Source organism: Convolutriloba macropyga, chromosome 12 (genome assembly GCF_964194025.1).
Source record: "Convolutriloba macropyga chromosome 12, txConMacr16.3, whole genome shotgun sequence".
NCBI lineage: Eukaryota > Metazoa > Xenacoelomorpha > Acoela > Convolutidae > Convolutriloba > Convolutriloba macropyga.
In genome coordinates, this window is record NC_134479.1 from 12,771,936 (window position 1) to 12,784,689 (window position 12,754).

At 35.3% G+C, this 12,754-nt stretch overlaps 1 protein-coding gene across 3 annotated transcripts in view; it reads left to right on the forward strand.

Annotated features, from left to right (window-relative positions):
* Positions 1-12,754, forward strand: part of LOC142350288 (neuronal acetylcholine receptor subunit beta-3-like) — a 149,467-nt gene that overhangs the window by 9,125 nt on the left and 127,588 nt on the right. For all 3 annotated transcript variants that reach the window (XM_075402083.1, XM_075402080.1, XM_075402081.1), the window contains exon 4: positions 5,134-5,315. In XM_075402083.1, the coding sequence (XP_075258198.1) occupies positions 5,134-5,315 (182 nt within the window). The remainder of the gene's footprint in view (positions 1-5,133; positions 5,316-12,754) is intronic.

Consider the following 12,754-nt stretch of genomic DNA (forward strand, 5'->3'; position numbering starts at 1 on the left):
TAAGGAAGACAAGGACAAAGCAATTGACATTGCATTTTTTGCGGCGATGTCAGCAAAGACATCGAAGAGCAAACCTTGGTCGGCAATAAAAGTTTTTGACTTTTGAGTGGGGGCATTCCTTGAGGGGGAAACATATCAAGCAACAGCAGCTTTTGAAAGCACACATTTTACTTATAAAGTACGAGTGATTTTGGATTGCAGGGGAATTTGGTTTTGAACTTTTGAATGGCAAAAAAAAATGTTGAAGTGTCTACTTGAAACCTAAGCCAGGGCAAAGTAACTTTACTGTATTTTTTCTTTTTCACACATTGCAGAGAATTTTTGGTAATTTCTTCTTGTGACTAATCTTCTATGTTCAAAATAGAACCACTTCGTTAGGTCAAAAAGCTCTAGAAGAAACGACATGTTACCTAACACTGATAAAGAACCAGTAAGTTGAATACCCTTAGGCACAAGCAAAACGCTTAGAGACTGATTTAGGAAGCTGAAGAACAGCGGTTTGCCAGTCATCTTTGTAAGAAGTTTGGAGAGGATGTTTAGAAGTTTTTTCAACAGGGCTAATTAAATAGTGGATTATTAGAAGTGCCAAACAAAACAACTCTGCTATTTAGATTGAGGTAATCTGGTTTGAACATATCGGGATTGCTCCAACTGCTGTAGGTTACGTGAACTTATATTCGTTTTTGTTTCAATAACGGATTAATGTTTGAAAGTTTTCACTGTTTCTCTGCATCGTAATCAGATATTCTCAGTTAATCTTCAATTACATTTTTTTGATCTGAGGTACCTACATAGATTTAATTATTTCGGTAATTAAACTTCAGATAAAAACTACTTTACTTCTTGGCTTGACAATTGATTTCTATGAGCATCAGTTACTTTTTGGAGAGTCAAGCAAGAGAGCAGCAGTTTCTGGGGACAGAACTTTATACCCCCAAAAAGCAGGCGAAATATGCAACCATATTTTCGAATTTCTTTTTTGATTATATCCAGTCATCAGATAAAAGCCTTTTAGCAGCCAAACTCTAAAACTCTACAGTGGCGCTCATATGCGGGCTCTCTTTCTTTAGAGGGGGTTTTCAAACGAAGTTCAAAATCAGTAGAGCACAGATGTGCAAAAAAATTATCGAAGATGATTGATACGATTGCTTAAGGCTGGCAACTGCAGAAGTAGGAAAGGTCAATAAAAACATTGGTGATAGTCAACAAGCGATTGTGATTGTTTTGCAACCATCAAATTTGAGAGAATTTAAGCAACGGAGAACGCTGTTTTCGAGACATGGATACTTCAGAAAAGAGCCAGTGAATTTTACTAGAATGAGGATTTAAACGGAGGGTAGTAGAGGCAGCCGCAGAGCAGATATAAGGAAGGTATTACGGAGACAAGACCACCAGAAGATCTAGAGAAACTGCAGCACAACTTGAAGCCTCAGAAGGGCATTCAGAGTAGAACGAAGTTTTTTGAAAAACAATGGCTGCCTTCGGTTTCATAAAAACTTTCCCTCTCTTGAAAATGACGTTTGGGAGGCTGGCTTGAGTACTATTTTGATGTTTGTGACGTTTCATGTTTACTGAAAAAGAGGTGAAGAGATTTTTACCAGGGAAGTTGTGCGGCTGGGCAATTGATGCTTCAGAACATCAGCCAAGTCACTTTTTGAACTCCAATAAAAACTCGTGTTCGGATTCTTCGAGAAACGTTCCGCTTAATTGACGTGTGACGGTCCAATGTTCCGCAAATGCATAAATAGGCATTTGATAGATACTCAATAGAAAATGCAGGAACACTAGAAAGCAGCTTTGAGTAAAATGCAGAGTATATTGACTGAAAGGAGTCACCAAAAACCGACTCAAAAATACACAATAAGGAAGACAAGGACAAAGCAATTGACATTGCATTTTTTGCGGCGATGTCAGCAAAGACATCGAAGAGCAAACCTTGGTCGGCAGCAAAACTTTTCGACTTTTGAGTGGGGGCATTCATTGAGGAGGACACATATCAGGCAACAGCAGCTCGATGGTTGTAACACCATCTCAAGTCCATCGCAATCAAATTTCGAGTTGGACCGAAAAATTAAGCATTGGAAAAACCAAATAGCGCAAAGAGGAGACAAATAAATTTTTTACTGATAGTGACGAGTTTGGCGAGGACAACAGCTTTTAAATCGACCTCACAAGTGATTTGGTTGTATGGATGACGATGTGTTTGTTACAGACTATGACCAAAATAATGTTTTGGCTTCAATCATAGAAGGCATGGATAATTGGTTTTTTTAGGTTGTTTCTTCACGCGGAGATTCCATCTGTTGTAGTTCACAAATTGCTAATCAGCTTAGCTTCACCCAAAATTTGTCTGAAGTTACTTGTGGGAACTTACATGAGAGTTCTGCACGTGAATTTTGTCAGCCAATGGTACACATTGCAATGCAAAGTTATGAAAACACGTCCACAAAGGCAGAGGATGTTGCAAGCAAAGCAAAAGGCAGAGAAAAAAAGCTTCTGGGAATTATTCCATCAACGATAGCAGAAAAATTACAACTGTTGTGACAAATAACAACGAAAACGAAGGTTCTCAAACACCCGAGACTCTCGGATGTTGCTCTGACTCTACACAAGAGGGCAAACCCGTTTTTGACCTTCAAGTCAATAGCTATTGGTTATTAGGACCCCAAATAATGAGATTCAGACCTGCAATGCTGACAGAATGCGGGCTACTGTATCTGTTTTGGATAAAAATTTTAGATCTTTATTTTTACTGGAGCAACGATTTTAGATCATTGAAGCACCTATTGCATTCAAGGTATTTTTACAAGCTTCTGGCCTGAATATTCAACATCCAAATATGATAGGCGCTAAGACAAAATTAAGCATAGCAATAGAGCTGTTGAAAAAAGGAAAATAAGTATTGAAATCAACAAAAAATTATTTAAAGTTTTGTTTGTTCGTTACTATAGCAGTAATCATTGAGAGCGCGCATTGGAGTGATGAATCGGGAGAGATTTTTGATTGCCGGAGAAATTAGGTTTAAATCTTCGTAAAATTGTACATAATTGTTGGCGTTTTCATATTCAAACTCTGTGATTCAGGTCATTTTTTTTTTCAGGTTAAATTTAGGGAATTGAATAGTCCGCTTAAAGCGTAAGCTAGGCAAAAGTAACTTTAGTAAACTTTTTTGTAATCATACAGTGCAGAGACTACTTTGAAACGTACAGAAGAACCCAAAAGTTTGATTGGAAGAATTCCAGTTGAGAGAAGATCATTTGTTCAAAATACAAGCGTTTGAGTTTTCAGACTAATTCAAATTACTCAAACCGTGCTTCCTCTGGACCAATTGGACTCAAAACTGAACTGGTCAATCCCTGGAAAACTACGCATGTATTGAGAAAAACAACAGAACAACCAAATAAATCTTTTGAAGTTTTCATATGATTTTGATCAGCTAGAAGCCTTATAACCGCAAAAATACAAAACTCTACACTCGTTACAAGCTAAAATAAGTAAAAAAATATAAACGTTTAATAAAATTATATTCAGAAAAATGGATGAAACTTGAATCATACCCTAACTGTTCATGCTATCCCAGATTTATTCGCGCGACCCTAGACCGTTTCCTTGACCAGACAGTTTACCAGAGTTTGCCCTCTTTTCAGACCATTGTGTGACCCTAAGTCCTTTGATCAGACCGTAGTGCGACCCAGGAAAATGCGCGAACATAGTGCGACCCAAACTATCTGTCAGACCATCGTGCAACCCAAATGCCTCTGATCAGACTATCGTGCGACTCAAATTTTTCGTGCGACTGTGGTGCGATCCCAGTTTTTGTTCGACTTTAGAGGGACCAACGAATTCCTGGATACATGTAATAATCCGTTGTTATTTGTTTAAATTATTAAATTTGAACTTATATACTACTCTTAAATTTGAACAATTTAGTATATCTTATTCAGGTTAGGGCAAAACTAATTGATAAAAATACAAACAAAAAGTCATTTTGAAGTGCCAGCAAATTTTATTTTGAGTCATCAAAAACAGTGATAAAAAACTGCAGTCAAATAAATACGGCCATTTAATGATCTGTGGTCAGATTTTGGGGCAACTTATGTCCAGAATTGGTCTCTGATCATACCGTATGTCGACAGTTGTCCACACTTTCGTGCGACCTATGATAAGACTATAGTGCGAATTTGCCCTATTATTAGACCTTAGTGCTACCATTGTCCAGACAATCGTGCGAATACAGCGTATCCCCGACCACCTATTTTGGATCGCACCATGCCACCAGAGCGGTCTAGGGTCGCGCACCTAAGCCTGGGTAACCAAAACAACATAATATAATCAATATTAAAAATTAATTGCAGTTTGACTAACAAAACTGGCCTGATTAACCGACTGGCCTGAGTTACAAGACTGGGCTTAATAATGTCATTTTGATGTTTCTGCAACAAGTTTCAATCAGTTCCAACTATTCGAGAACCGCCTGCATAATTCTTTGGAGAAATTTTTGGAACTAAAATTGTGAGTTAGTCGTACCGACAACTAAAAAAAAAACCCAAAACAATTTCAAAGAACGGTAAAATTTTTAGCACCAAATTATGCAAGTGAGATACTTGAAGCATCAGTAGCTTCAACAAAATATAAAGTGTTGTTGACTTTTAGAATAGAAATTCCATGAAACCATGCAATAAACCGTAGTAGTAAGAAGCAAAAATGGCTTTGACAACAAAGAAAAGAACATTCCATCACTAGCAAAAAAAATCAAATGAGCTCTTTTGAGATAATATTTGACTAAAGGCTAAATATCAAAAAGATTTTTTTTATATCTATATATAAATCTATAGCAGCAGTTGATAATTTTCAAGGCACATTTTTGCACTTAATTGGCTGAACTCATGAAGAGAATGATATAGACAAGTTGATGTACCAGAGAATATATAGCAGCAGTTAAAATAGCATCAATGTTTTTACTATTGCGCTCAAAACTCGGCAAACGATAACCTGATAAACACAGGGTAGTTTGTCTGATTGGAGACGAATTTTGGAAATAATTTTGACATTTAGAAAATTTCTCGACCGCAAAAAAGACTGTTTGATTTAACCGATAAAACGCTTAAAAAAAGTTTGATTTGTGCGCAAAATAGTCACAGTTTTTTTCCGTCTTTATCAAATTGTGGACATCGACGAAAAGAGTTCTACGTTAACGACAAAACTGCGTGTAGTTTATGAATACACAATAGACAGTCTGTCATGGGATCCAGAAGACTATCAGGGCATTGGGATTATAACATCTCCAGATGTGTACTTTTGGGCGCCACCGATGTGTTAGTAAACAGAAACTTTGAAACTTTTCACATTCAAACTCACATAATAAATGGTATAAAGATTGACGGTTAATAACAGTTGGAAGAACAATTTTTCATGTAAAATTTCATGTGAATTTTGATAGCAATATAGCAATTTTTGTTTTACTTCCGTTATTTAAAATAAATTTATTAAAAAACTAAGCTTCATAGTGTAGCAGTGGAAATACTGGATGTATACCTTCAACCAATCAGAGACTGAGAAGACACTATTCTCTTTTATATAGCGCTAACTTCACTAACCATAGTCAGTCTAATAGAGTAACTGCACGATGTCTATATCTCTGACTTTGGTGTTAACCCTTTTATACATCGAATTGAAGTAAAGATTCAGTGTTTTAATGAGTTCAGAGATATAGGTAAGCCTACTTCGCGCGCAGAAATAAGTATCCCTAACTCCTTATACCTTAAGACTGTAAAAAAGCCCACCTCGGGTCTGCTTTAACTGGTGCGACCAGTGAGTTAACAAACTCTAACTGTAAAAAGAACTCACACAAAACACACTTCTCTTCTGAGAAAAAAACTTAGATCTAGTTTATATAATTTAATACTTTTTCAAAATTTAAAATCCTAAAAACGGGGAACACAACCTCAAAAAATAATTAAAATAAAGAAAACAAAATATCCAAACCAACAAAATGAGCCATCACCTGACCAAAGATCATCAAAGTCGGATTCACTTGCCGGCGAACCAAAGATAGTTGTTCTTACACAACAGAACAAACGCCTCACATATGAAATTCTACCATTTCAATTTACAAAACATCTACACCAAGATTAATTAAATTTGCTTCTAAAAACAGCAGAACAACTCATCTACCACTATTATGCTTTAAAGCACCAGCCTTTGCTCTCTTTACCAGAAAAAATTTAACTAATTTCACGAACTGCTTTTCTTTCATATGTAATTGAAATCTACGGAGCTCAACTCACAAAAGGCTCAATTCTTTTCATCTGTTATCCTCTTACAGACACATATATTTCACTCATATATGACACTTTTTTTACCCCACTGTCAGACACATTATTTGAATTTCTTAATGGAGTATAAACAATACTCTAACCCTATGATAGAACTGGCGTATATAGAAAATTGTTGTTTGAATTTCTAAAACCCTTAGCGCCCACACTAAATACCGCTGCCTTCTAGTCACGAAAAGAAAGCGTACACAAAATAGCTACACAGGAAACTTATGGTTTTACTCACCAATGTTTAAAATATAAAAGCTCTGTAAAAGACGAAAACTTATCTGAAGAAGAGTTATTAGACTCTCCCACACTTCTATCTTGGTATATACACAGATTTTGGAAAAGTCTAGTAAGACATATTTTTCCAGCTGGTAAACTCACAGCCGAAACATACACACAAGTAATACCTCCATTACTAAAAACACTACTCTATATATTTATGATAGAAACTGGTTTCTAGAAACATTTGTAACTATCACAGAAGTACCATCGGAAATTATACAGAAACACAAAATTAGTCACAATAATACCCAAATTAAAAACCACAACGCAGAAACCAACCACTCACTTTGACACACATTCCGGAGAACACAAATACTTCTCTTGAGGCGACATTACCAGTAGAGAATATGGATACTAAAGTTCATTCACAACCGATGGACAGTAATTTTAACGAAACAACAGAAACTGATTTTAATTCTACACTACTAGATGACGGAACACTATTTTCATCTCACACTGTAAACACTTTAATTGGTCTTGGGAGCCACGATGACAACAACAGCAATATTACAATCACTAATGACACCACTAGTAATACGAATATTTACGAAAACCACAGACACAGACAATCTGCGAAATCAACTGAATTAACACAAAACTCAGACCCCTTAAACACAATTCTCCCAAAATTACCAAATAAAAATACTCATTTAGCACGACTACAAAGACAAAACTCAGCGCACTTTAACACGAAACCCATTATTTTGAAAACGTCAACTCAACCAACATTGACAAACAACCAGAATATCCAATTAACTCCTCAACAATTAGTAAATTTTTTTAGACATTTAAATTCACAAAAATCAAAAATATATGCACAATGGATCAAGATATTGCTTATGAGATCAACGTAGTACAACACAAGTACTCAAATGATCCCAATTTTGAAGGGAAACCAATATTCCTTAAATTTTGTAAAACAATGCTCACGATCAGGACGCAGTATTTCTACTTGACCTGATAAACGGTACACAAAACCACATGATAAACCTGTTTTTTCAAAAACAAACATTTAATCAAGCAATGAAAGAGAACCAAAATCTTCCAAATAAACAGGTTACATCAAACAATATGACTGGTAATTCACTCTCTATTCCCTTATCACTCTAGAAGCAATAGTAGATAAAATCAAGATACTTTTAGAACCAGAAGTCCCAATAAACAATCATACAAAAAATCAAAACCTTTTTATGTGAATAGTAAGTTTAAACTACCAAGCAGAACGGTTTCACCGTACTCAAGATCACCAACTTTTCAGAAATCTAAATATAATAATAATAACTCATACTCAAGCAATCGTAGACCACAATCATCTCATTATAATAGAGATGGAAAACGTTCACGATAACAGGTAATCGTCTTCGAATTGTACCCAACTACAATAGTTTATTTTTAGACCAAGAAAAAACAGACGATATAACATCTAACGCAGAAAACACAGAAACACAAAATGTTTCCGAAGAACAGCTTCTGGAACAACAATTCAACGATTTACTTTTAGAGTTAAATCAAGACACGAAAGACGAATAATTTAACTGCCAGGAAGACTGTAACTCTCTCGCAGAGGTCTGATCTACATCGTGTAAGAGTATTATTTGGGTACTATCAATAACAACAAATAGACAACAAACACTTGATCATATGAAAACAATTTCTCCACCACATCTTGAAATTGACTTCTTAATAGATTCTGGAGCTACACTAAATGTACTCAAGAACAAAACGTGGAATGAGATAGAGAAATACCACAAAATACAACTCAAATCATCCACATTTGTTCTCTCAGCAGCAAAAAATTCTAAAATAAAACCAAATGGAACAGTAAAACTTACTCTGCACCAAGACGTAACGGAATCTAAAACTTCATGAAATATAGATTTCATTCTCAATTTTTACATCTCTTACACTAAATTCAATTTTCTAGGGATCCCATTCCTAGAAAAATATGTAGAATCAATAAAATGTTCATCTGACACACTAGAGATGAAACACAATCATGACACAAAATTCTTGAAATTTTTTAATTCCCCAACAAAATCACCTCTATACTATTCGCGGTTATTTCCGGTTATTGGTAATCATTCACTATATTGCCAACCTTTGGAACACAGAATTTTAATTTATATATTTACGGCATATGAGTGCAAAAGCAGATATGCCAACGGCACAATAATCTACAAATCTGACTTCTCGTTTATACCACTACGTAGAAATATGTTTTCCTGAATAATGGATATCAATAATCTCGGAAAACCTTATCAATTTTTCATCTGATTCAAAATTCTGATTCGAAAACCTCTCACTCACCCACTAGCACCTGTATAAGGATTTGTCGGATATGTACAACAAGACGTTTCACTAACAGATATCCAAAAAACGAAATATCGCATCAATGGACTCACAGAATTCATGGAGCCTTTGAAAGCAACAGCAGTATTTAAAAAACAAAGAACTTCTCGTAAACCCTACAGCTACAGGAAAGTGTACAACATTTACTCGATATCCCGACACAATTTGATATTATTTCACCTGTAAACACAGATTCTCTCATCACGGGAAACACCTTTATTAATCCCATAATCATACTCAATAAAGGAGAATCACTAAAGATTGTCCTAGACGCACGGGAAATAGACACAATGATTGACGAACCCAAATGCAGTTGGCCAATCAAGCCAGTACAGATCATATTAACACCCATTAAAGGCCCGATTTTCTCTAAAGCCGACGTGAAGAGTGCCTATAACCAAATGCCAATAGATCAACCATCACAGCGACTCACAAATTTTTTCCTTGCAGGATAGCAGTTTTTTTTCAAACCTTTGTTTTATTGTATTTCTATCGGCACAACCGGCTTCTCATCTTTTATGAGTAGCATATTCAAACCATTAATTCGCAAAATAAAATAATCACATACCTTGATCATTTTTTTATTCAAGACACCACAACAGAGACAATGTTCCAAACACTAGAACAATATCACAAAATCCTCAAAAAAGAAAACCTTAAAGCTGCATTAGATAAATCTTTCTTTTTCCTTGAGTCAGTCAAATTTTTATGACATCAAATACAAAATAATCACAAACGCCCACTAAGTCCAAAACAGGCAGATTCCTAAAACTACAACAACTAAAAAACAAAAAAAAATAAAAAACTATGTTGGATTCCTCGCCTTTAGCTCAAAATATATCTATAACCTACAGGTTATTTTCCGACCTTACTACCAACAACTTAGAGAAACAGTAGATCTCAAATGGACTCCAGAACTCCAACAAACATTTGAAAGAGTAAAAAAGGATCTTAAAGATGACACACTACGCCTTGTAATTCCTAATTCCAAGAAAATTTTTATATTTTATGCGGTGCATCAAACTATGGTAATGGAGCCGCACTCCTCCGAAAAATCAGTTTGGCAAAGTGGAAATAGTTTCAGCAAATTTTCGCCTATTCTCTACCACAGAATTCAGACTTTCCACCATTCTTCTGCAATAAGTTACGCACTCTCGGAATACGAATTCATTATCCAAAGTTCAAAACACCCTATCATTCTAAATACTGCTCACAAACCTATTCTCTTTCTGTTCACACAAAGAACAAGCCAAATCACAGAGTCCACAAATTCCAATAAATAATAATGGAATTTCCAAACCTACACATATATTGGACTGAAGGTAAAAATCTTCCACTACCAGATTTAGTAACAACACAAGACGAACATCGTCTACGTACAGGCAAAATTTGTGACTCGATAAAGTTCTTTATGACACACAATCTGCAAAAACAACCGATACAGTGTCACTCTGCTGTATCATATTATTGCGTATGGGATCAACGTAGTACAACACAAGTACTCAATTGATCCGAATATTAAAGAAAAACCAATATTCCTAAAATTCTGTAAGAAATGTTCACGATCAAGACGCAGTATTTCTACTTGACCGGATAAACGGTACACAAAACCACTTGATAGACCTATATTTCAAAAACAAACATTTAATCAAGCAATGCAAGGCAACCAAAATCTTCCAAATAATCAGGTCACATCAAACAATATGACTGGTGAACCAATCTCATTCCCAAAAAGATATGAGTCACAAAAGAAGAGATTTATTAATCTACTTTTTTGATTGCAAAACACCCGGATCAAATTGGAGGCTTTAAACTCCAGACACAATAGAGAACACACATACCATATTTTGCCTGGTTCGAACAACTCCTTTACGCGACAGGGAATCCGACATCCTGATAAGTTTTTTGACTGCTTAAAATCGATTGAACCAAGGAATCAATATTTGGCTTTTCTATAAATGGAGTTTTCATGTATCTTTGAATCGATAGTTCATTTTATGGACCGGTGCCCTTCTACTAATGTCACGACTCTGCAGATAAAGTTTTGATGAGAGGAACTGAACCAGTTTTAAATACGAGTTTCTCTAAGTAATTACTTATTTTAATTTTTGATTATCAATAGTGAATTGAAAATGGGTTGGCAATTTTTGTCTTTTTTGATGACCTCTCGTATATTTTCTGTGAAAATTTGATTTTACTCTAAGAAATTTTGACCTTCCACTTAAAACTGTTGAAATTCTTTTTTGATCTCAATTTTATTTGGACTTTGATTTGCAACCCCATTTGTTTTATTTTTTCAAAAAATATTGCTGTGTAATACGGATGCCGAAACTATCAAGATCTGTTCATTTATAGCGTTAGTACGTCCGATACAGCTACCAATCGTGCTGAATTTTTTCTCTGGAGAATTGCACTTTAATGGAGTTCATAGGTTTTTGAGTGTTTCAACGTCTTCAGTAGAAATTGTTCGCAGCTCCTTTAACTTTTTCTCTGGCCTTTGGCATCAGGGCAATGAGACATTATTTCTTCAGCTAGTGACTATTGAACATGCAATTTTGCTCGCATCAATACAATCTGGATATTTAATGCCTTTTTGTGGCTAATATCATAACTCGAGTTGTTGCCAAGCTTTGCTACATGATTATGAACTGCTGTTTGATTTGTGGGATAAGTAAATTTTTTGAACGTCATGAACCTTCGGATAAATTTGTACATAAATTTCAATGTTGCTTACCCTCTGTGTTTGTTGACTACACTCTAAAATTTTCTCGCGTGAGATCACATAAAAAATCATGTGCCAACACACGATTTTTCAGTTAAAAAGTGACACACGAGAAAATTGGAATTTACGTGATTTTTCGTGTGAAATCACACGAATCTCTCGGGTTGGCCTTCACGAGTTTTCATGTGATTCACACGAGTTTTCACGTAATTTCTCATGTAGAATCACACGTTTTTTCATGTGAGCCCACGTGATTTTTTGGGGGTTTTACAAACGAAAAATCGTGTATTTTTACATGAAATTTTACACGATTTTTTGCGTAAAAATTACCGAAAAATCATGTGAAAAACCCCGAAAAATTATGTGGGGTCACACTAAAACTCGTGTGACTTTACATGAGAAATTACGTGAAAAATTGTGTGAATCACGTGAGAAGTCGTGAAGGCTAACCCGAGAGATTCGTGTCATTTCACACGAAATATCATGTAAGTTGCAATTTTTTCGTGTGTCACTTTTTAACTGAAAAATCGTGTGTTGGCACATGATTTTTTATGTGATCTCATATGACAAATCATGTACTGCTTTTTTACAAAACTCATTCAAAAAAAGGGGCGCTCGCCCCAAAAAGCACTTGTTATTTGTGCTGTTAGGAGAAATTTTATTAATGTACGTCTCTAACTACCTTCTAAAAATACAACATTAAAAATTTTCTTCGAAAAATTGGAGGCTAATACCACGAGCTAATAGCAAGAAATAGAAGAGAAGACACAAAAAGAGTTCAAGCTGGTCAATTTTATGGCCCAACAGTTAAGAACACTTTTTGCCACCATCGCTTTAACAAAATTGTTTCAAAAAATTGGAGGCCACGAGCTAATAGCAAGAAATAGAAGAGAAGACACAAAAAGAGTTCAAGTTGGTCAATATTATGGCCCAACAGTTACAAACACTTTTTGCCACCATAACCTTCAAAAAATTTGTTTCAAAAATTGGAGGCCACGAGCTAATAGCAAGAAATAGAAGAGAAGACACAAAAAGAGTTCAAGCTGGTCAATTTTATGGCCCAACAGTTAAGAAAACT